Raw genomic sequence first — 25,143 nt, 5'->3', positions numbered from 1 at the left:
AAACAAATTGTTTTGAAAAACAGCGACTATAATAGATGTTGATTAAGACAACGAATAACCTTGAGTTTTAATTTTCAATACAGCTTGAGTTAACTCTACATTAATTGGAGTCACACCTCTAAGTCATGTTGTACTGCTCTGAAATCTGCATGTGGCTACTTCTGTTTGTCTTGGCTTTAATTAATCATTCTCTCATTTCTTGGCAGCAGCCATTATCGGGCAGGGAAGTAAAGTTCCAGGTGTTCCTTTACGGCTTCTGCCTGCCTTCTGCCTACTGTGGCTCTGTGCAGCACAGGCGGTCCTAGCAGCATGGAGTCTTGCAGCAGATGAAACACAGATATGTCTGTGGTGTCTCCAACTGGTGTGCTGATGGGAACTTTCTCCAGTAGTGTTTAAGCCTTTCTTCTACCGTTGAAAAAGTTCAAATTTCATTTTTTCTACATCTGCATTGTTTAGTAACATTCAGTGCACGTGTAATGGAAGTTTCTATGTTTGCATGCTGCTTAATTTTTTGTTTTGCCATAAAGCTTTACATGACTAAGAATAAGAAGGATCCCATTTAAAGAGATGCAGACATACGTTATTTATGTTTAGAAAAAGAAATACATCTGGTTCTGACAACACATCATTATTTTATGTGCTTCTAAAGAATGCACCAACTGATATAATTATCTCGATTAAGAGTGTCAGTGGAGTTAATAAAGAGAAGTGCCCTGAGAACTGCAGTGTCTGTATGGCTTGGCCCTTTGTGCACTTTGGGGACATCATTTCTGATTGCCTTGTTCTTTCAAAGTTCCCTTATGGGGCAGGGGAACAATTAACTCCCGTAAAGCGGAAGCCCAGGAGCAGCTGGGCCCACTAATGATGGGCAGTACGGATTTGTGCTGTGCCATACATGAATTTCTCCCCAGGGATTGTCCCTCGGTATTATCCCAGCACGTCTTGTGCCGTTAAGTGCCCTCAGACAACGTGGTGCCACTCCTCATGGCACGCCGTGCACGCGTGCACTCAATCTTATGTTACTAAAAACATTGCTGTGGGGCAAATCTTGTCCCTTTTGGATGTAACCAGTCTGTTCCAGCTAGTCCAGAGGAGCAGAGGCAGAAACGGGGCTGTGTTGCTTGATCAGTTCCCCACAATGCAGCCCGCAAAGAAAGTAAAAGAGTTTGCCAGACATGATAGGAAGCCTTGGGCTGACTCCCAGGTCTTCCTGTAAGCTGGCTCACCAAATTACAGTTGAAAAATAATTTGTGTTTTCTAGAGTTTGATTATTGGGTTTTTGCCTGTTTTCCTTGTTGCTCCTGTTTCTGAATGCTACCTTGATGGTCCAGCACATGGAGACTAAATTAGCAATTCAGTATGTGTGACTGGCAGTGGGGACAGAGAGTGAACTTGGTTGTTGGAGTGCTCAACTCGTCCTTTATCGCATACTTCTCACCTGAATTCAATTCTTGCAATGGGAGGATAGCCATAAGAAGGTTTTAAGTGCCAACATGTTGAATAGGAGTGAAGAACAGAAGAATAGGAGATGGCTGAAAAGCCAAAAGCAGAGGAGTCAGTGCCTGTGTAAGGGATGGCAGTGGTGGTTTGGAATGTGCAAGTTGCAAGCTTCCAAGGAAAAGCAACAGAGCAGCCGTAGGAGGAGGTAAGAAATTTCCTAGCAATGTCAAAATAAATGCTGAAAACAGCACTTACCGATATGGATATTGCAGCTGCGTTGTTCAGAACATCCTTGTGGTACCTGAGATGTTGTGCGTGAACAGGGCTTGGTGCCAGTGTGGCAGTAAGGGGGGAGAGGAGGGAGATGGCACCTTGCATTTTTGCAGGAGATCTTTTGCGGGGGGTTGTTTTATTTTAGTTTTTAGTTTAAGCATTTGTAAGGCTCCCTCTGTAGGTGTCAAAGAAGGAGAAGCTTCTCCAAAGGTTGATTTAGAACAGCTAAATCGGGTATCTGTGTGGATCTCCCTTTGGAGGAACTCTGTCAGAGGAGTTTTTCTCTTTGCGTTGGCTATAGAGAGCCGTGGTGATGGCCACCACAAGTTGCTAGGCTTTTATGACTATTCCCCTAACCGTGGGGGGGGGGGATTCCAATAAGTGCTCAGTGAAAAGTAATGTAAATATTTTATTCCTCTGTCTCTCAGAGAAAGAAGCTTGTGTTGTTCATAACGCTGCAGTATTGAAGAACCTAATGCAGATGGTTTGAGTTCTGTCCCTACCCTGACTCTGTTAAATACAACTTTCAGATATTTTAATCAGTTTTGTTGACACCTGTATACAACTTCCAGTTATTAACATCTGATTTATTTAAGTGTGTGTGCAGTGGAAAAATATTAGATTCCACATCTCATCTAAGGGCTTGCTCTTAATAAATTGCTCTCTTCTGATGGTCCCTCAGAGCTTTAAGGAGAGAAGCAGTTGTACTTGGTAACAAGAAACAACACATTTTAAAAAAATAACCAGCTATTACTGTAATGGTCATTGCAGGAAACAAATGAAATTAATTTACCAACTCTGTGGCTGGAATTAAAGGGTTGTATCTGGGTTTTTTAAATACGTTGTTAGTCAAGGTGATGTGTTTACAATATTACAGAAACAGAAATTTGTGGCACTGTATGAAGACAGTTTTATTTCGCCTCTAATCATAGGCAATCTAAAGGTAACTTACTGACTGTGAGAAGCACGTGTAATACGGTAAACTGTCAAATATGTGGGTTAACTGTCTGTCAGTCACTTATTGTTCTGAGCCACCACTGCTGTGTGTGTACTACTTATTTTCTTGTTATGGGGAGAGAGTGCATATTTAGTTTATGCGTCTTCTCTAAGCAGTAAAAGAAGCCGTTTTTCTAGCTCTAGTACTGGCACAATTACTATCAACTTTCTAAGAGCTTGGTACTGAACGCAGACTGGTGCCTGAGGCTCCCTAGCTGGTGCCAAGGGGCTGACTAGGAAGCGTTGGCTGAAAACCTCATGTTTAAATTTTTGCGAAGTGTGTACTCAGAGCTTACAGCTGCGTTCGTGGTTGAAGACTGAACCATTTCTGTGTTACACTGGCATTAAAATACAGAGTGTGACTTTCAATGTGGATTGAAGGCACTTGGATTTAGATTTGCTTCCACGCTTTCAGCAAATGCAATGCAATATTGACTTATGGCGTAAGAAACTAACAGGAAACTAAACGTTACTGAGTGTTGTGAATCTGGATTTTTCTTTTTTTTTAATTGCATGCTACTCTTAAACTGCCCCTTAACTAAATAGGTAACTAGGAGCTTAAAAAGCATGTTTGATGAGAGTAGTTGCTATTTCATTCTCCTGGGGTTTTTTTCCTGATTTTCTGTTCTTCTTTTTTTTTCTTTCTTAGTCTTCATGAAGAAATCATTGACTTTTATAAGTATATGTCTCCCAGACCTGAAGAAGAGAGAATGCGGATGGAAGTGGTGAACAGGATAGAAAACGTTATAAAAGAGCTCTGGCCTAATGCAGATGTGAGTAGGACACTGTTCTATTTGTTAATATATAAAAGTAACATTTTGTGCCTGTTTACTTTGTGAAGTATTGAATAATGAAAATACTGTTTATTTTTCCATATTAAAAAAAAAACAAAGGGATTTCTGGTCAAATGAGAGAGATTATCTTTATTTCTAGAATAATACAGGTCAACGTTTTCTGTCAAACATAGGAACAAAGACAAGCTAGACCTACTGTGGTCAAAAAAAGGGCATAATGTGTGGCAACATTTGGTCTCATTAATATTTATTTACTGAGATTAATGGGAACGTATCAGGCATGCATGCATGCTTATAAAGTATTGTGTTAAAAAAAAATTTTCTGCAACTCATAGCTTCACTAGTAGCAGGGCTTTTAGTCCAAACACTTGCTGTCTTGAATAAGTCTATTAAGGTGGAATGCCAGCAATGCCACATTACGTAGACCATGCTGTTTTTAATGGGTAGTTAAACTATATCGACATATCTTACAAATTCAAAGGAACCAGTTTTTTTTGTACAGGAACAAACAAGTCTGTAGATCTGTGTATTGAGCTTAAAATCTGTAATGCTTCTTTCCACTGAAGATGGGTCTTTGCTAGTACTTCGTTCAGTCGAAACAAGAGTTTCTCCTATGCAGAGCTATGCTTTTTTTAATAAAGGTTGGATTAAAGAGAAGCCAGAGAAGTTGCTTTTACAACTCAAGATGGTTTTATGAGGACACAGTTGGATTTTTAGCGTAATTGAATCTAGTTTAATTGTATCCCTCTACTAACATGGTGTTCATTTCCAGAATGCAGATTGTAGCCTTAGTCATCTATCTGTAGATAACAGTAGCTGAAAATAAGGACTTGTTAGCCAGAATAGCAAACCAAATTCAGACAGCAGAATCTTTAGTATAAGGAATGGTTTTTGATCCTGCCACGGTAAAAGATAGTGTTTTGACATGAGTGACTTAAACCCACTGTTCATTTCAGATCTTCGTGACCTGTTTTTTGGAATGTGTTTTTAGAAATTGGCATAATATGACACAATATGAATTCTGTATAAGCTATATGTATGTGGTGTGTGGTTTTGTGTGTAAAATATATACTCACATTTTCAAGGTGGTTCGTGGTGTTACGGACAACGTATTAGTGACATATAATATGGAAGGAGCACTCACTGCTCAGAGATAGCCGCCTTTGCACAGTTGTAGGGAGTTGATAGAATCAGTACTACAGGTGTCTGGTAATCTTCTCTTTGAGCAAAACCAATAACCTTTCCAAGGGAACCGTGTAAGAGACTTCAGCGTATCTCACAGGTGTTGTGTAGCTCTCCTCTAACCCAGTGAAACAGTGTTGTAGACCCTAATCAAGAGCAGTAGTGGGCTGCCAGTCTGACAGGCGATAGTATAGGAAACGGGGCGGGTATGAAGCAGTGCTTACTGTTAATGCACCCTGCCAAAAGTCTTGTAGTAGGGGATTTCACCAAAATAACTGATTGCTTCAGCCTGGAGAAGGTGCCGCTATGTCCTGAACAAGTTTGTGTGCTGCAGACTTAACCTGTGTAGTGGGGTGAATGGATTATTACCAGGGGATCTTTGTTACCACTAACACTTTGAATGGGGCACAAGAACTTAGTGCTTCCAGAGATACTCTGTTTGTAGGACAGACTTGATCTGTAAAAACTAGGTCTTTTGTATTAAAAATATGGTTTTTTATATATATATATGATGTTGGGGTCTTGAGAAAATAGTCTTTCTTTAAGCTACTGAAACTGGGTTTTTGTAGCCATAATCTGCTTAAGAAGGAGAAGCAAATTACAAGCCCTACCACAAGTGACAGCTGACCACTGGGCTTAGCTGTAACGTGACTGAGAGGAAGCACACACCGTGCCATTGAAAACTGAAGTTAACTTTTCAATTAGTGCCAGTTAAAACTGCCATGACCGTCTTTCTTCGCTGTTCTTGAAAATATTAGAGGGCAAGAGTGTGTCTGTTCCTTTTTCTGAAGTCAGTAACTGCTCTTCAAAGCCCAACTCTGTATTTTGCCTGCTGTTATTACATCGAGGAAGAATTCTCCTCTTGTATGCCCTTCTGTTTTCTGGAGGCTAGAAGGGAACTGAACAGTGACAACAGCATGCCAGGTTATAATCGGGACATTACTGTAATGTTATTTTTCTAATAGTTTACAGATCTGCCTAGGAACTGACCTGCTGAACTCAACTGTGTTCAACTTTGACAGTCTCTTGTAATTTTTCAGTCGTTTGAGTTAATCACTAACCTTTTGGAAATCTGTGTTGGTTTAGCTACTTGTAAGATTTAAGTTTGAGTACGTGCTCTGAGAAGGTGGAGTGTTATCTGGTCCAATGTCCTCAGCTTTAGCTGTAGTGTAAAGCGATAAGTTAATGTTTAAGCTGTTCATTTTGAGTCACAGATGCAGCGAATCCAGCTAAAATAAACTTGTAAGTTAAACATACACATTTAGTTTGTAGTTTCTCACTAAACATATAGATAAGACATACTCTATAAAAATCAGATACCGAGAAAAGGAAAATCAGGCTTCATGAATCTAAATGTATAGAGAGCATGTGGAGTGTGTCTGTGCACATACGTTTTTTTCTTTTCCTGTTCCACTTAGGAAAAGGCTGAAAAAGCAGATGGAGGGGGGATAAAACTAGGTATCCTAAACTGTTACTTTATTTATAGATGTTAGCAATTGTGTCATTTGCTCTCTTACTCAAGGGAATGTGCTTAGAAGGAAACATTCCTAGCAAGTGAGAACTGTTCTTGGCATCAGCAAGGCTCTGACCCTAAGAAAGGCTTTAATTACACTCAAACTGAGCAACCCAAAACATTAAACGAAAGCATTTTAAGACAAAGTTTTTTGACCAGTTGAATGTGAAAATTTGACTATTGAACAAACCAGTACTTATACAGTGGAATTTAGGATACATTTGTCATAATGTCCTCAGCTTTGTGTCTGAGTATTATGTGGCTTGTAGATCTGAAGAGAGGTAATGTTGCATACTTCACGAACTTCAGTTATGAAAATACTGTGTTTGGGAATGGAAATAGAAAGATGAACTCTATTTAGTTTGATAAACTTCAGAAAATTCTACTTAATGATGTAGAAGAAAGGGAAATTCAAATTGGCTACGGATAGATGTTTTTGTTTTGATGGAGGGATTTTGGTAGCAAGGACTTTCCAAGCTTTTGTGGGTTTCCAAGTTCTGTTGTGCATAGTGAGGACATATTTGGACACATACCGTAATTAAAGCTCCTTCAGGAACTTTGGAATCTAATATGAACAAGTTCACAGAAATGTAGGATAAATAGTAACACTAACATACAGGAGTAGGAGGAGTCCATTACAGTACTGTGAAGTCTTAAGTTACCTTATGAATGCAAATACATATCTCTGTCCACATAGAATAAAAAGATAATCGGCAGCGTTGGCACACCGCAAAAACTAATGCTCACGTCTCTCAAGTCATAACAGTGTCCTGTATTTGGGATGCTTTAAATATGTACATGGCTACAGAGCTTCAACAGTTTAAATTCCAATTTGATAATAAATCAAAATCCTTCAAAATTTCTGTTCTGATTTCCCCATTCTTCCAGCTTTCCAGATTTGTCGAGAGAGGGATTGAAGTGTGGGTGTGGGTTTCTTTTATAATAATTCCGTGTTTCTCATACTCCAAATTATTGTACAACAGCAGATGTTGTCTCATTCCTTTCAGTAAAGGTCATATATGTTGTATCAGTAAGTTTATGAATACTTTCAGGGTTGTTTATTCAATAAAGGCTCTTTTTGCTCTTCAGCTGAACACACCATTTTGTTTGATAATGTGAAAGCACGTTTAGTTTTTTCCAAACCCATCAGTGGTTGTTTTATTGTGCAAAAGCACTTCTCAGATGTTTTTGTTGGCCAAATAAATCCTTGTTTGACTGAACCCAGTTTCACAGAGGATGCTTTTGTTACTATCCTGGATTAAAAATAGTTATTATTATTATTACATTCGTAGCTTTGCAATGCCTTTATGCTTTTGTCAAGATCTAGTACAATATTGATGCTAGTTCTGTGGCATCTCTTGCAGTCTTTTCTAGTTTGAGAAGCTATGAACTTTCAACATTAAATTTATTGCCATAATGTGGTTTTTGTTGGGGGACTGGGGTGAGGGGGTAAAAAGAGGGAAGTAATATAAAATAATCAAGAGGAGCACTCATACTGCTTCTTAGTCTACTAACGTATCAAGCCACTTACTTGCAAAACATCATCTTTTCCATCTCTCCCTTTTTCTTATCCCAAAGGGGAAAAACATAAAAAGTGGGTCACTTGACATACAAATAGGTGGCAATCAATTTAGTGTATGAGACTCATTAAAGCAGAATAAGCAAGTCTTTAAGGGGCTCCAGGAAACACATCAGAAGACTGTCTGGTTGAAAATTAGTCCAAATGTGTAGATATTTTTACTTTGAAGTCTCACCAGTCCCCCTTTGAGACCTAGCGCATGAGTCCAACCTCCCAGCGAGGCTTGGCTAGGTTAATGAGAACATGGTTTCGGACAGCTTACAGTGGAAACTTGATTATTTAAACCTCCAGTGCTAGTAAAAATCCAGCATGATAAACTAAATCTGTGGGATGTGAAACTTTCTGAAACTTTTTTTGTTTGTTGTTTAAGCAGAAATAAATAGAATTGTGCTACTTGCTCTGTAATTCAGAAAAAAAATGGATTGTGATTTAATTTTTTTTTTTAAGGTTTGCAAAGCAACGGAAATATATTAAACTTAGAAAATGTGTTTAAAAACTGAAGGGTATACTTTGAGATATGAAAGCAAAAAAACAATGAACTGATACTGTTTTTTTATGTTCTATCATTCTTAAGTGTTTTAAAATCTTTTGGTTTATGGGTTTTTGCCAAATTTGGTCATGGTGAAAATTTTTACATTACAAAGAAGGTTTTGTAGTAGAAAAGTCAAAGTTATTAATGTTTCGTGGGTAATAAAAATGAAGATTAGCCATCTATACCACATTGAAGCTGTAAATGCTTTAACAGAAAAGAGTGCTTCTGTTCAGAATGTGCCTGTTAGCAATACCAAAATCTACCAATGGAGGGTAGCAATACCCAGCCTTTACAAGCAACTTAATAGAACTTGTTTGTCTTTTGAAGCCTGAAAATATGTTTTCATATATCCTGTTCTTGTGTTTCAGGTGCAGATATTTGGAAGTTTTAAAACTGGTTTATATTTACCTACAAGGTTAGTAATTTTTCAGTGTAAATTCCATTCAAGAGAAAATTTAGCCTGTGGAACCTGTATCCCATTTGATCTCCCAATATCTGTATTACTTGTGTGTATGCTTGTTATATTAAGAAAGTGTTAAGCTGTTAGTGTACTCTGCAAAGTGTACAGAAATATAGTAATTAAGACTATTAACTATAGTACATGTGTCTATATAGATTTTGCATGTATCGGTAAGAGATCTGAATTACCACATTGTCAAAAAAGGCTTATTTTGTGATTTGGCTTCATTAAATGACTGAACCAAAATAAGAGATTGGCCTTAAAAGAAAAGCTAAATTTTATCTCCACAGTCAATTAAATTGAAACATTTAACATTACCTTGTTAATGCTAATGTTAGCATCGAAGAGAAAAGATCACATACAGAACTGTTTTTTTCTTTCAGTATTCTTTTGTGAAATCTGTACAATAGTCAGCCTCTACCTTTTCCAATTTATTACTAGTTTTCATAAAGAAAAGTCATTACTCAGTGCCACTGGTATCTTCTGTGCAGAAATTGTAAGTATTTTTGACAGTTAAATAGAAATAGGATGAAAGGCTTAAATGGCTGCAGGGGATAAACACATTTGAATAGCATAAGTCTGAGGTTGACACTTGAATTGCATTCCATACTTTGGGAACATGAGGAATTAATATCTAGTACTGACAGCAAGTGATGGATACCTGAGTCGTCATTTCATCTCTTTTTGAAAAAGAAAGTATCTACAGATACTTTAGTATCTGCTTTAGTCTAAGGAGTTGCAGGAAGGCCAAATTGCTCAGTTTCTGTTTGGAAAGTCAGAAGGAAGGTGTACAAATACACATTGTTTTCACATTTGGCCTCGTTCTTGGCCTTTTTTTCATTGATTTTAAATAGGCTTGATTGAACTTGGTTGGATGCTGATAATGCAAGAGATATTCCTATCCACGTGACTGATAGCAATAGTTCTTTACTATATTTGCTTGATTGTTTTGAAACTGATGTAACAAAAACGCTTTGCTGTTGTCTATTTGAGTTCATATACTGCCTTTCCTCCATATCTGTTTCAGCTGAGTTTTTGGGAGAGAACAAATGCAGATACTTTAAAAACAGTACATAAACCTACAAAAAACCTTCCTGTGGCAGTACTTGCCAAACTTCAAAATAACCAGCATTTGCGTGTTGGTACTGTTGCCTCCTATCAAAGCTTCCCTGTGCCCTAAGTTTTCCCCATCCGTTAGTAACTGTATAGTTAATTTAGATTTCAGGTTCTGGGATTCAGAAAGACCTACAGTGTGTTTTTAATTCTGTTACTCTGTGTTAGAATGTGCCTAATATCCTTTTACTTAAACTGATATTGGGCACACAGTTTAGCTGCTGGATCTCTGTTATTTTGCAGGCAATATCTATCCTCAAAGTGACAACAGAGCTGCTTTTTTCTCTCTTGGTGTGCATCAGAAAAACGTCTCCTGTTGTTAACTGTCAGCATCAGTAGTGGGTTTAACACCAATTTAGTTTAGAAGAGAAGTGTCCAGCAGCATTTCCCGCTCTCCACACAGGTTTTGAACTTAGTTTTCTGAAACTGGCTGCGTGCTGCCTGTCCTTGTCAGCTGAATGGTATGCAGCTGAACTGCTGCTGAACTTGCCTGCTGCCGACACTGCTTGTCGGCAAGAGATATTTCATCTAATGCAGATGTAGTTTCTTTGAGATTGTTAAAGCAGTGCTGTTTGTGAATTGACGGACCTGTGGAATCTGGAGGGCAGGGCGGGGGAAGTATTTCTGAATTTTTTGGTGTTTTCTGTTAGCAGTTTTCCATATTTCTGTAGTGGCCTGCTAGTATAATTATAGGATTATATGGTTGCCTCCTTTGTGTTCCCAACCAAGCAGGGGAAATCAAAGAAGTAGTTGGGGAGCAAAGAGGAAAAAGCTCAGGATCTCACAGTAGCCTTCACTGCCTTTGGACACCAGTCACCTTTTGAATTTGAGTTTAGGCATTGGATTAGGGCGTCAGCTCCCTGTGTAGTCAGATGAATGTGTATGTGCATAGGGAGGAAGTGTAGTGGGATGGAGACACCTCTTCAAGGAGCTAAGTTAATGAGTGAAGTTAATTAGATGGTTTGATCTTATTTAACAGCTTGTTGCTTCCTGAAGTCAAAGTTGCCACGGTTTCCTCTCTCCTTCCCTGCTCCCTGTTCTTGGCACTACAGGCCAGCTGCTTACCATGTGCCCACTGGTGCTCTGATCACCCAGAAAACCAACTTTGAGTTGCAAAGAAGCAGGAAATCACCCCAGAATGTTTTGGGGTTTTTTTAAAGGGGTGGGGGGAGTTGGTTTCTGCCAGGCCCATTAATATGTTGAATTGATTTGCTGTGGATCAGACAAATACCAGACCTAGAGTAAAGGAAGGAACAGTGCCAAGCATCTGGGAGTAGAGGATGGGGAACAGGACTTTCCCTTTCAGTGACAGACTGTTAAATCGGCGTTACTGATTAATACAGCCCAAAGGTGGTATTCACAACAAATTAATTTCTTGCTCTGAAGCACTCTGGAGACGCTGATCCCTCTCTGCTGACAGCGTGGCCTGAGGAGACTGATCTCTGGCTTTGCAACCCAATTGATTTGTATGTGTATCCGTACCCCTCCCATTTGGTAACCTGAAATGTTCTGTATTTCCTCAAGTGTAAGAGTTCATCCTCACCCCTTTCCTGAGAAAATTAAGAAGAAATTATTTGATTAAGCTACATTCTGTCAGCTTTATTTTAGTTATGTGTGGATGTCAGTTGTTTATCTTTTGAGTTTATTGGTCTTTTAATTTAAATAAATCTATATTTTCTTTCCATTTCAGTGATATTGATTTAGTTGTGTTTGGAAAATGGGAGACTTTACCTCTTTGGACCTTGGAAGAAGCTCTTAGAAAGCACAATGTAGCAGATGAAAACTCAGTGAAGGTTTTAGATAAAGCAACTGTAAGTTTGGGGGAAGAGGGTATTTCCTTGTTCTAAGCTAAATTTCTAATCAAAGAAAGATCTTGGTTAAAAGGATTAATTTTCATAAGCAGAAACTGTTTCGTATATAAATTTGAAATAGAACCAATAGAACCTTTTTATTTAGTACGGTTTTTATAACTGACAAAATAATTGATAGTGCTCCAACAGAAGCACTGTTTGGGAAAATCATCGGATTTTCTGTACTGCACAACATACACTTGCTTTTAAGTGAGGTTATACTAGTCATTGTTGTGAATTAATGTGATTAGACTTGTGAATTTCTGGACCAAGTTTGTACATAAGTAAATTATTTATTTTTTCTTATTCCAAGTAAGCAGACATAATGCATTTTCACATAGAATTAATAAGTACAGCCTTGTATAAATATGTAATGGTATGTCTTGCGCAGGATAGGATTAATTCCATTATAACTTCCTACCTTTTGCTAATTGTAAGAGTATGTAAGAGTGTTGGGGTTTAAACAGGTGTCTAATTGATGGCTATTATTAGTAGGGAGAAGTAATTTGGAAACCACTCAGGTGGAAATATGTCAGAGTGCTCTCAATATCTTGTGCCTCTTGTTTGAAGATAATTTTGATGAGGAATCAATTACCCGCAATGACATGAGTGTGTCTTTTCTTAAGAAGATCTCTCTATTACCATTTATGTTTATTTCTTAAGTGTTTGTCTCCCTCTGGTGTTTGTTTTTCCCACTAGAACAATGCTTCTGCACCAGGAACTGACTAAAGCAATTTAAAATGAATTTGAAGATGAAGTGTGAAGTTCTGTTAAACAGGATAGTAAATTGAAAATAGCATTTATGAGTTAGAAAAGCAAAGTTTATGTAAACAGATTGACAAGGAGAGTGAGTTCATAAATAGACAGGAGTCCTGTTTTCTCTGTGGACGTCCTCTCTACAAATACATAAAACGTTTCAGTTTTACTGGTGCGTATAAGTATGAATGAAACCAAATGTGTCTTGGAAATCTGTATTGACTTAATCTGTCTTTCCTTTGCAGGTACCTATTATTAAACTGACAGATTCCTTCACTGAAGTAAAAGTTGATATAAGCTTTAACGTACAGAACGGGGTTAAAGCAGCCCAGCTCATCAAAGATTTTATCAAGGTTAGGCAACAGAGCTGAATATTTGATGACTTAATTTGATTTTCTGTATTACTTTGACTGCATCCTTACTAGAGATACGCTTTCACTCTCTGTTATTTTTTGCTGTCTGATATTGTTATGTGACATTCTTAGGTTTTAGATATATTGCCCTAAAAGGCATGAAGGTAGGAAAACGTATAAAGAAAGTATGGAGAAGTCATAATGATACTATGACTAAGGAAAATACATTAATACCTGTCTTAAATGTTCTGCTCTTGTAACTGTGGTTCCTTGAACTTAAAATTAGTAATCACCACACATTCCTGCAGAAAGTAGGAATAATCTTGTTCTAGATTGAATATTGTTTCAGCATACAAATGCTAATTAAGTAGAATAAGTTAAATTTAGTAAGTTATTGTTCAGGGATTCACTAATACCTGTATCATAGATACATTGCAGTTATTTTTGTTTAATATATAGGATCATTTTGTTAGGATTAATGAGCTTTTGTATTTAAGTTTTGAAGTATCGTTACACCCTTTTCTTTCCTTCCCTTCCCCTATTCAGTGCATTGGACAATTGTAGTAAATGTCTCATAAAGGCAATAGAAAATTTTTCTTGGATTGAATTTTCATGTTCTGTGTAGGGAGATGAAGTGCAGTTCAGTCTCACTTAAGTGCTTAGGTATTACTGTTCTACTAACTGCTTTGTTTTTTTAACCAAACTAATGGACATCAGGAGAATCAAAGTATTTCAATAGTTAGACAAGTAAAACTCCTTTAGAAAACTCCGTAAATCTGAATAAAGCAAGCACTTTACTTTCAATCCTAAGGGTTAGAAATCATGTATATCTGCTTTAATAATGGCATCGAATTGCAAGAAGTCTTCCAAATTTTGGGGGATTTTCAATTGCTGATGAGTTGAATGTATGGCCTTCAACTTGTTAATCTTCAGTTCTTTTATGTATGTTTAGTAGCAAGTATGAAAGTAGCTCAGTTTGCTTCTAGAGTGTCTATTTCTTTAACCTGTAGAAGGACGCAGGAGAAAAATCTCTGTCTTAGTTTAATTTCAGTAGAATAGTCTGAGTTCTTGTCTGCGTAGTCTCACCTGTGTGCTTAAATAAACCTTCTGCTTAAACCTTGTGCTGGTGAGGCCTCTTGCCTCCACCTTCAGAGTAAGAGGGTGGCATGGGTCTTCCCTCAGCCTCTATCTGAGGAACAGAAGTCGATTGTGGTGGCCAACCCCTTGGTGCTAAATCAAGACCAATAGTTTTGTGCTATGTAGCTCCTTGTTGGGGAAGGAGGATGCCCACGTTCTCTGTCGTAAGATGCCTACCTGGAATTTGGTAGCTAACTTCAGTTTTTACATCCTGTGCGTTGTCGCATTGCCGTGTGGTGGACAGACTGTCTGTGTTTGGTTTTCTGCCACAAAACAGGAGCTGTATTTCTGTTACACTCCACATATACATTTATTTTTGGGTAAGTCCATAAAGCCCTGCATACTTGCCAGAAATTGCCTATGTGCTTCTTAATTTCAAGACAGGAGGTAGTCATCTCTTGAGAGCCCGAAGGCGTTTTTGTGCGCTTAAAAAAAAGAAAAAAGCGTTGGTGTGTTCCTGTTGCCCAGGTTATTTGTTAAGCCTTTGGAGACACTTTGGCCTTGGGTCGGGGCACGGCGAGAGCAGCTGTGCCCCTGGGGAGAGAGCGGGAGCTGCGTGTGGCAGCCGGGCAGGCACAGGGCTGCAGCCCCGCGGTTCCCCAACCCGAAGAGCAGAGCAGGTCTGGGGACCGTCGGGGTCGGCTCACAGTCCGGCCAGCGGCTGGAGACAAGTCCCCAGCGAGGGGGTGGAGGCTGAGGATGCCAAGGCAGTGCTTAGGGTCAGGAGTAGGGTCAGGCCAGCATCAGTGCGCAGCAGCGTGGCTCGGGCGGACACCAAGGGGAACAGCTGAGGTGAAAAGCAGCTCTCGAGCGAAGTGGGGGGACTCCCAGCCAGGCTTCCCACATGGCGCTTTCCCACCCGGCTGTTCTCCCAGCAGCCCAAGCCAAGGCCATGGAGCTGTGCCGTACCAGAGCTGGCCTTGAGCACGGGCGGCTGAGCCTGGTGTGGCGGGGAGAGGTGGCACTCGGCCCTGACACACGGCAGGTAATGGCTACGCTACCGTGGAGGGTCGTTTGTTTAACTTGGAGAAAACTTGATGGGTACTTGCCAAGTGACTTCGTTGGTGTTCTTGAGGATCTCTCTATAAAACACTTGCAGGGCATTCTCTTGCGTCTTATTTTGTCCCACCTAACTTTGAATACCTAACGGAGGTGTCGTGTTCAATGGTAGCCTTGGAAATGCCTGTTTCTCTTCATCCAGTTTACTTAAGATGTCTGTGGCAGCTGAAGCCTTAATTAAGGGTTTGCAGTTTCCTGAGAAAAATCCTGTCTTTCAATTTTGGTATATACTGATACTCAACACTTCAGCTTGTGACTGTAAGTTCTTAAAGTTCAAAAAGGTGATCTTGAGATCTTCAGTTAAATAGGGCTCTCGATGCTCACCGTAAGACTCGTGCAGAGAAGTTCTTGGAGAAATTCTTCTTTTCCCTTTCATGTTTTGCAATCACAGATACCATGATCCACATCTCTTCTCTGACACTAAGGAACTTTTTAGCTCTGTGTTGAGAAAAGGAGAGATGCTATCGAGCCTCTTTTGCCCCCTCCCCTCTGAGGGGATGTACAGAGTGCAGGCATAGCCCCAGCCTCCACTGCTGTCCAAAAGGTCCATGTTCTCCGCACGTGCAGCGTATGCACGCCTCTAAGGGAATCCATGCGGACAAACCTATTGAAGGACCAGTTACCCAAAGGTAAGTATTTGGCTCCTTTAAAATGTCGTCTTGGTGTAATTTTGAAGGAACATTTTGAACTCTGGGCATCTGAAGTACTTGCAGGACAGAAGTCTCAGTCCACTTTGGGATATCACCTTGGTTGTAGCAGGAAGGTTTTGTTAGAGACGTGGATATCTCCATAGTTCTTCCTTTGCTTTCCTTTTCACTTGTATGAGAAAAGCAAGTGTATTTATGTATTCATACAAAATCATTCTGATTTTATGAGGTAATAACTTTTTTCTATTGTTAATATCTGCCATCGGAGTTTAAGAGGTAAAATAACTGTCTTGATCACAGGCAGAGCACTTGGCTTCTCCCCTGTTACTAAAAATAGTAAGTTAGAATTATACTTAGTTTTGAGACTTAACGTATTAACAGATAGCTTCAATATGCTTTCTTAGCATCAATTGTATATATGCGTCACAGTATCCTAACACCTTTGTTTTTCTCTTTCAGAAATATCCTGTATTACCGTATCTAGTTTTAGTATTGAAACAGTTCCTGTTGCAGAGGGACCTTAATGAAGTATTTACAGGTGGAATCGGTTCTTATAGTCTTTTTTTAATGGCTGTCAGTTTCCTTCAGGTAAGCTTAATGAAATCTATTGATTTGGTGCAAAAGGACATTACATTAAGAAGGAATTTAATCAGTCCTTAAATTTAATCATTTAAACTATCCTGTTTGTGGTTTTGCACCCCCTTTTCATTTAAAAACGGACACATCCCACCTCTCTTCTGTTCTTTCTCCCACACTGGTACTTTTGGTGTTAGAGATATTTGGAACATCCCTTGGTGTGTCCAAGTATACGCCTGTATACCAGGCACATGTGTCATTCATGGTAAAGTAACTTGACTATTGTGTAACTTATTTGGAACAAGCTGCGTAGCTTAGTGTTAGATGCAGCTGTCCTTTATAACACTTGTTATCCAGGTCATGCACCCTGTATGTGCTTTGATGAATGCAATGGAATTTTCTTGTTTGCCTCAGTTTTGAAGCTGATGTCCAATAAATGTGTTTTACAACTTTCTCTTAAATCTAAGAGAACAAAGTGCATGAGCTAGATCTATATTGTTGTGCCTGGGGGAGACAAATCCTGTGGAAATATGAAGTAGCTGAGTTCTGGCTTTATCAACCTCGTTCTTTTTCTTGTACTAAATGTTATTGTATAACTCTGTGTGTGTGTGTGTGTGTGTATGTCTGTATTTTTCCAGATTGTAGTTACTTTTAAACCTGAGCCTTGAACTGGAGCTCGGTGTTTGCTGAGTGCTATTACAGTTGCCTGCTGAGCACAAAAGAAAGGAAGGCAACAGGCATATCTTTTTGAAAGAAACCAAAATCTCTCCTAACCCCAGTTTTTTTCTGATATTGACTATTTGCTACTGCAAAAAAAGAAGTCAAGTTTTGTATTTGTTACAATTATGAACTGGTTTTGTTCATAATCTCTCAGGCTGCATACCTAACAGTAGACGGAATCATTTATATAGCTGTGTACATTAAAAGCCTGTATTTGTATTGCAAACCCAGGTTTGTGATGTGCAAATATCTTTGCTTTTTCACAAGAACCCTGCCATTAGTGTTGGAAGTTCACTTATTAAGCTGAAAGTTCCAATACAAAAACATTAATACTTGCCAGCTTTATTTTTAAGAGGTAACTAGTTTATAAAAGTTTTGATAGCATCTTATTTTAAAGATGCAAAACTGCTTTATCAAGGAAAAATACTGTATTTAGACGTTTGCTTTATATATTACGTTTTATTATTATTTATTATTGTATTTAGACACGTTTGCTGTGAAAAAGAAAAGGCACTTAAAGGCACTTGAAACTTGAAGCTTAAGAAAATTATTTTTTTTCTCTCTTCATAATAGCTGCATCCCAGGGAAGATGCCTGTATGCCCAATGCCAACTATGGTGTTCTTTTAATAGAGTTTTTTGAATTATATGGACGTCACTTCAATTATCTGAAGACTGGAATCCGAATAAAGGATGGTGGCTCTTATGTTGCCAAGGATGAAGTGCAAAAAAGCATGCTGGATGGCTACAGACCATCAATGCTGTATATCGAAGATCCATTACAGCCAGGTATCCTCATAAACCAAGATTTAACATACTGACTAAGAAAAAAGTTAGGGGAATGCTTAATCCAGAGGCGTTAAATCAAAGAATAGCATAGCAAAACCCAAACCGAAACACCTCATTCATGTCTATGAACACAAGATGCACTCAGAACACAATGATTTTCTGTAAGACGTGTTCCTAGCAAAAGTTACGGCGTCACCCGAGAGCACGCCTGTTCTGCAGTCAGGAGGTAGGGTGTGAGAGGGCACGCCAAACCACGTCTACGGCTGTGGTAACAGCGGTAACACTACAGCAGCATGGGCCTGAGTGTGGGCTAGATGTACCCCTGTGTACGCATGGCCCCTTTCAAGCTTGTGCTTGCTTGTATCGCAGTTGCACCTTATAGTGTACTTATACTCTTATCGATGCTCTCCTGTTTGATTCTGTGAAGCCACATAAATACGTAGTGGTTTCATTCTGTACTGTTACATTTATGTTAAGGTTGATTGTTTTCTTGAACGTGTGGCTTCTGAAATGGTGAGTCAAGTGCTGTTCATAGAAAAGAGTTAACATATTTCTGATCTAAAAAAATGTCATCCAGGATAGTTCTGTTGTATGTGTAATATATGCAGTGCATGAATTTATTTTTTTTCTTCATGTGTTGCACTTTTACCCAGAGAATTGCCATTTTAGACTTCTGTACATGTAAATATCTATAGGTCTTTTAAGCTCTTTCAAATATTTATGATTCACTAATCCTCTTCTATTCCACAAGAAGTAACTGCAGTGAGTTGGAACTTAAGGAAATATTACTGTCTCGTGTCTGAAAGGAGGTAACCACAGTTTGTTTATTTATTTAATTATATTCTTATTTTAAGGTAATGATGTTGGGAGGAGTTCCTACGGTGCCATGCAAGTGAAACAGGCTTTTGATTATGCCTATGTTGTTTTGAGCCATGCAGTTTCCCCAATAGCTAAATACTATCCTAACAATGAAACTGAAAGGTAAGTTTTATGATTCTAAATCTCAGACATTAATTGCTCATATTTTTGTGTACCTAAAAATTAATTGTGGTGGCGTTGGTTTTTTTTTTCCCTGGTTTACAGTATATTAGGTAGAATAATTAGAGTAACGCAAGAGGTGGCCACCTACAGAGACTGGATATCAAAGCAGTGGGGAATGCAAAGTAGGACAGAGTCTTCATGTAATGGTAAGTTGTGACTAAGCATGGCTGATAGTAGGAAACTTCCTGCATATTTTGATCATTTAAGTTTTAGTGTAGCTTTTGCCCCACATAAGGCAATGTATGCATCTTAATATGAATTTACTTTTTTGCTCAGTAGTGATGGACTTTTCCTGTGTTCTCATCCAGAAAATTTAGATTTGTACAAAAACAAAAAGGCTACACCACAACATCTTTATTCTACTGCCATAGATTTGGTCAACAGAGAGGTCTGTAAAGAGTGCTGGCATGCAAAAGGAGGCTTTTGAGAAACTTCCCATTTAAATTACACATGTTATTACTGTCACACTTCCTTTGTCCTTTCAATGTGGACAAGGTTTTAAGAAGAAATACTGAAAATGCTAGTTTAAATCTAAATCCTTACCCTCCATTGTTCTTTTATTTTTCATTTTAAAGTTTAACATATTGTACGTGTATGGAAGCAATATTTAAACCAGGATTGACCATATAAGTGGAATAAGTCTTTAAAACAGAAATCCTGAAATATCATAATTCTTGTTACTGACAAATGGAAACACACAAAATCTAGCCAGAGAACGTGCTGAAAATGCCCTTTAAAATCATCTTTATTTTCATTGCCCGTCTTCTGACTCCACCAGCCAGTTGCCACCCTCTTTTGGTGTTGGTGTATCTGCTGGCTGGGAGTTTTCAAATTAAAATTATTTTTAATGCTCTGCAATTAATTTTAGAATGTTAGCTACTTGGAACCTTCTCTTGTTAGGGATTAATCAGAGAAGATGACACAACTACCCAGTCTTTAGGCTAGGTGGGGATTTTGTTTATTTGGTTTTAAAGCATTTGTTAGTGATTTCCCTCACTGTCCTTGTAAATTGAATGTGCTTCTTGGCCATTCATGTTTTATCTGTAGACCCTTGTGGCACTGCCGTCCCATGCTAGTGGCAGACAACCATGGTTCAGTCCCGCAAGCTCCAGAGTAATAATTAGCTACCTATTGTGATGTATGTATTAAACTCTATATACAAATACAGCTATTGGAGCAACAAATGTGTATTATATATCAGAGATAACTTCTAGGTGTCTTATGTAATTAAAAAAATAAAAATAACCCTTTATCAGGAAGATAATGGTGACAGTAACAGTGGTTGTCGTGTAGATTTAGTTTAGATTTAAGTTCTGGTTCTTCTTTTTTTATTAAGGTAGCAGTTGGAGAGGGATGGGAGTTCTGTACCTCGTATTTTCAATGCAGAGTATCATACAAAGCAACCAGACTTATTTGGAGTTCTTACGGCCCTAGCAGCTCCAAGAGAAGAAAAATGGGGGTTGATGAGTATTGGGCGTATAGGAACAGAATTTAAACCTATGTATTTGAGTGCTGTTGAAGTGTGTCGTGTTATTAAGCAGCACATCTGAGCTCTTACTACCTTCTGCCATGTCTTATCTCTCCAATTTCCGTCTTGAGCTGTGGGTGATGCTTGGTGGTTTTCATGGTGTACATTAATGGATCTTGTCAGAAAATCCCCACACCCTCTGTGGGGTGTTGGCTTGCTGCATGCAGTACCTATGTACAAACACATGCACACATGTGCCTGCATGTATTAAAAGTATGTATGTGTGGAGATGTCTGTACATGTCCTGCTGGATATAATAGATGTATAATACCTGAGTGGGTATATTTAAAAAAAAAAAAGCAACTTATTTTAGCAGTTATGTGTTAATGTGTGGTGATGCTTCTATTTTGTTTTTAATAGGTAATGGAGTAACCTTGATAGTAGATACTCAGCAGCTAGACAAGTGCAACAATAATCTTGCTGAAGAGAATGAAGCACTAGGAAAACCTAGAAATAAAACTTCAGAAACACTTAGTAAACATTCTTCAAATTCTTCATCAGGTCCTTTATCATCATCGTCGTCTACACTGTCCAGCTCTAGTGATGTAGTAAGTACTGGAGGTTTTCAGTTTGTTTGGTTTCTTTTCCTGATTTGTATTGCCACAGAATACATTTGGAAAGCTCGGAATCCTAGTTAGTTATTTCATCCAGAATCCTAACTTGCATAAGATGTTACCTCTCATGCAATTTCTACACATGTAAGTTGCAGAATGTTTTTGATGCAACACATGTAGAAAGTGAATACAGTAGATACAAAGTTACATAGCCCTCTTTTCTGCGGGAAAACTCTATTTCAAAAAAAAGATTGGTAAGCCATATGCTTTTTAAAAAAAAAAAAGAAAAGCCTTAAAAAAAATCTGTTTGGGAATTCTATTTAAAAAATAAAAGACAGATCCCAAAATCAGAATCATGCATCGATACATTTTTAAATCTGTCTGTTTTACTCAGTAAGAATTCTGGATTGAAAGAATTTTAGTATCTAATAAAATAAACACGTTTTAACTTTTGTCCACTGCTAGCTTTATTTTTAAGGGAAAAACTCACTTGTAGAAAAACTCACTTACTCTTAAGAAAAACTCACTAATACTCTACATTTTCTTGAAGGATTCTGATGGAACACCTTGCAAAACCTCTAAACAATTGAGTTGTCGTCAGTCTACTACAAACAGAGTGGGGTCACAAGAAGTGTCACTGGAATCCTCCCAGTCAAGTGGGAAAACACAAAATAGCCAAGCAGCCAATACATCCAGCAACACGAACAAATCTCAGGTTTGTGAAATGTTTGGAAACAACAACTGTATAGATTATTTGAATATTACACATGCCCTCCGTGGAAGGGTAGCTTGTTCTGGAAAGGAAACACTGCGTTTTTCTCCTCCCCTTTATCCCACTAGAAAGCTTTGAGCATTGATTGTAACTAAAATCACCTGGTTCTCTGTTTAGCTTACAGAGATGAGTTTACAACAGCCTTAAAACAGATGAAATCGGATTGATTTCATTTTGGGAAATCCAGATTTGCCAGAAGTATACAGCTGTGTCGCACCCATTTTTCCCTTTTGCAAAAAGCTTGTCAGTCCAGTCTTTACTGCAGAATTTGAGAACTAATGAGACTTGCCTACGCTTACTGAAAAACAGTTAGCAAAAATGTATGTTTAAATCTATGACTGGCTGCTCTGTTAACTGTTGATACTTGTTGAACTGTCTTTCATTAAGGGAGATGAAGATTCCTTGCTGATACATGAAATTGCCTCTCATTTCCCCCTAAAGACATCTTTATGATGAGACCTACCAGAGCTTATGCATTCAGGGGATTTCTCATATTGAGGAAAGCTTCTATGACAATGCAGTAATCTGGAATTATTATATGCCTCTATATACAATATACTTTGGATGTATGCAGTTTAAATTTTTATACTTTTTCAGAATTTAGGACTTCTTTAATGTATGAAAAGTAGTCTGGAATCTTCTGGAATATTATTCCTGAAAAGTAATTCTGAAGACTTGCTACCTCCCCCTTGCTGATGATCTATCTCTAGCTAGTAATGAGACAGTTTATAAACTAGGCGTTGGATGTACCATGAATGTATGTTTGTGTTATTACACAGAGCTAATTCTGGTGCTGGAACGTGAATATGCGCCATCTGAGAGACGCTACATCTGTAAAAAGATGTAGTATAGAATTAATCCTAGTCTTAAAAGAATGTTGTCTTAATTTTGCACAGAAGATGAGATTTGAGCAATCTTCATCTGTCGTCTTGGATTATGGACTTCTGTTTTCTGTAAAACACTTGTTTGATGTTTGCGAAGTAGGAGCGATAGAACAGTTCTATCCTTTTCGAAATTCAAAGTTCTCTGCTCTTCTCTCTTGACCTGCATGGGTTTGGGTCTAGAGTTGAATATTTGTTTGCAACCACCAAAGTGAAAGATTCGTGGTACTGTGCTGCTGTCTAATCAATGGCCTGGCTTCTTTTGCCATATCAGTTTTTCCAAGTGTGACACTTTCATGAGTTAACGTCCTCATTATCCAGAAATAGGGTTGTGTAATTGCCATGCTTTTTTCCTTCCAGCACTGATTTACCATGTTCTCTTTCTTTTACAGCATGGATCCGCACGGTTATTTCGCTCTTCTAACAAAGGCTTCCAAGGTCCAACAAACTCAAGCCACGGTACCTCAGTCACAAACAAACAACATCAAGGCAGCAAATCACACCATCAGTTTTTCCACGGCAAAAAGAGGAAACACAAGAGGGATGCGGCCCTTTCGGACCTTTGTAGATAGTTGCCTATTTTATGACTGTTCTTCTGTGTGCAATGATCTCATGCTACAGGATAGTTTGATAGTGACTCCTTGGATCTCTTCCGGAGCTTCAGACTGTTCAGACATTGATTAGCAACTGCATTTTTTTTTTCCCAGCTCGCCACGGAACGGATCATGAAGATTGATCACTGCAAAAAAAAAAAAAAAAAAAAAAAAAAGGAAAAAAAAAAGGAAAAAAATTTAAAAAGAAAAAAAAAATTTAAAAAAAAAAAAGAGGAAAAAGGCTGCTCATTTGATAAGTCATATGCTACAACAGGGTCATTTAGGATATAAAAGCTTGAATGTAAAATAAATGTATTTCCCATCAGCTCATGCTGACCTGTAGAGGTAGTACTCAGTGTGTCTAGGGGGTGGTAACAAATAAAACACAAAAAAATAGGAAAAAAAGGCAAAAAATTGTATTTTGAGGGAAACCCAGCCTTTAAAGGTGAAAGTAATTTGTGCATGATTTTTTTATTATTTTTGCATATACTTACCATTTTATTGTGTATATATAGATGACCATATAGGAAAACTGACATTTGTAATAGTGGATTTGTTAATACTTTTTACATAACATTACTGTTTAAATTGTAAACATAAATTTTTCTCAGGATTAGTTTGGAAAATAATCTGAATTGTCATCTTAACATCCATATAAAGAGACATTACTAGTTATATTGCTCAGAATTTCTTTTCTTGGCATTTAAAAGATTTAATAGAACATTTGATCTGCAAAAGCTGTTCCTCTGAAAGAAAGGTTTATGGTGGCAAATGAAGTTTTTCATTTGTATAAAGTGTACATGTACTTTGTGTAGACACTGAGCTTGTCATCTCGGAGAAGTAACCTTCACCTTGTTTTCTAGAGTGCCATCATTTCAGGCAATGGGGTTTTATAGTTGCATCCTTCTCTTCCTCCCCTTAGTGGTCTCTCCCCGACCCTTCCTGGTTTTTTAAAGAAATACAAAGCCAATTGGGGGTTTTTTGTTTGGTTGGTAGTGGTGATTGTTTTCTTCTTCTTTTTTTTTTTTCTTCCCCCGTTTTTAAAAAAAACAAACAACAAAACTCAGTTTGTTACAGATGTTTGCATTCCTGGGCTGCTTTAATCCCACGCCTCTTTGTTTGTGCCTTCCCTCCCCCTTCCAGGTCTGGGTTTTTTTGTCTTTTATATTTTTGCTAACTCCTGTAGGATATGATAACTGTTGAAGCTTTAAGTAAATTTTACAACTGAAGTATTTTTTTCTCACTCCCCTCTTAGGCATTTTTATATTTACACTTAATTATTTTAAAAAAAAAAAAAACCAAAACAAGTTCAAATAATTAAATATATTTTGTATTGCCTTAAAGACCCAAACTTTTCATATCTCATAGTATTTCTTCATTGACCTAGTTATCATTTAATTTAAACTCCGCATTTGTCTGGTTCAGTTGCATTACAAGTCTAGGTTGCAGTAACTTTGATGCCATGAATGCAAATTCAGTGTGTAATTACACTCACAGGCATAGCTTGGAACAGGAGTTGGGACACTTCAGTGGTAGAAAGTTAAGTGGCATTTACTTTCACATATTTCTTTAAAGAGGAAAGTCCGTACTTGGCATACGTGGCTGTATTTAATGCAGCTGTTCTGGAGATGATGCTTTTATAAAAAGTACTATTAGCTTTTAGAAACTTTTTTTTATATACATTTACAGAATACTACAGACCAACCTGACCTTTAATGGGCACTAATGAGTGCAATGATTTTTAAAGTAAAATAATGCTAAAATAAGACCAGAACTGATGTCATCACTTAAATTAATAGACATTTTCAATGTGTTAGTCTTTTACTTCAAAAAAGAATATATATATATTCCAAAAATATGGAAAGTCATAACATTTACTCAGACACTAAGCTTAAGTGATGTTAATTTGACAATGGTTTTTTAAATTTTAGATTCATATTTTAATTTGATCAGATAATTTTATCAACATATGTTGAGCTTTTGTTCATAGAAACTAGTAAAAGTTGT

At 37.9% G+C, this 25,143-nt stretch overlaps 2 protein-coding genes across 3 annotated transcripts in view; both read left to right on the top strand.

Annotated features, from left to right (window-relative positions):
• HEATR3 (HEAT repeat containing 3) overlaps positions 1–3,445 on the top strand; it is a 50,229-nt gene extending 46,784 nt beyond the window's left edge. Inside the window, exon 17 of the mRNA XM_075161191.1 lies at positions 3,359–3,445. The gene's annotated coding sequence lies outside the window, so the exon portion shown is untranslated. The remainder of the gene's footprint in view (positions 1–3,358) is intronic.
• TENT4B (terminal nucleotidyltransferase 4B) overlaps positions 1–24,413 on the top strand; it is a 43,511-nt gene extending 19,098 nt beyond the window's left edge. Inside the window, exons 2-12 of one of the 2 annotated variants that reach the window (XM_075161199.1) lie at positions 3,359–3,482; positions 8,678–8,724; positions 11,573–11,693; positions 12,734–12,841; positions 16,144–16,272; positions 17,554–17,767; positions 18,622–18,748; positions 18,851–18,954; positions 20,838–20,884; positions 21,441–21,605; positions 22,936–24,413. In XM_075161199.1, the coding sequence (XP_075017300.1) occupies positions 3,359–3,482; positions 8,678–8,724; positions 11,573–11,693; positions 12,734–12,841; positions 16,144–16,272; positions 17,554–17,767; positions 18,622–18,748; positions 18,851–18,954; positions 20,838–20,884; positions 21,441–21,605; positions 22,936–23,115 (1,366 nt within the window). In that variant the 3' untranslated portion in view covers positions 23,116–24,413. Of the gene's footprint in view, positions 1–3,358; positions 3,483–8,677; positions 8,725–11,572; positions 11,694–12,733; positions 12,842–16,143; positions 16,273–17,553; positions 17,768–18,621; positions 18,749–18,850; positions 18,955–20,696; positions 20,885–21,440; positions 21,606–22,935 lie in introns of both variants that reach the window. The other variant, XM_075161198.1, reaches the window with a different exon arrangement.
• Positions 24,414–25,143: the final 730 nt, after the last annotated feature.

Source organism: Calonectris borealis, chromosome 12, assembly GCF_964195595.1.
Source record: "Calonectris borealis chromosome 12, bCalBor7.hap1.2, whole genome shotgun sequence".
NCBI classification, from domain to species: Eukaryota; Metazoa; Chordata; class Aves; order Procellariiformes; family Procellariidae; genus Calonectris; species Calonectris borealis.
This window is presented reverse-complemented; position numbering and strand designations above follow the sequence as displayed.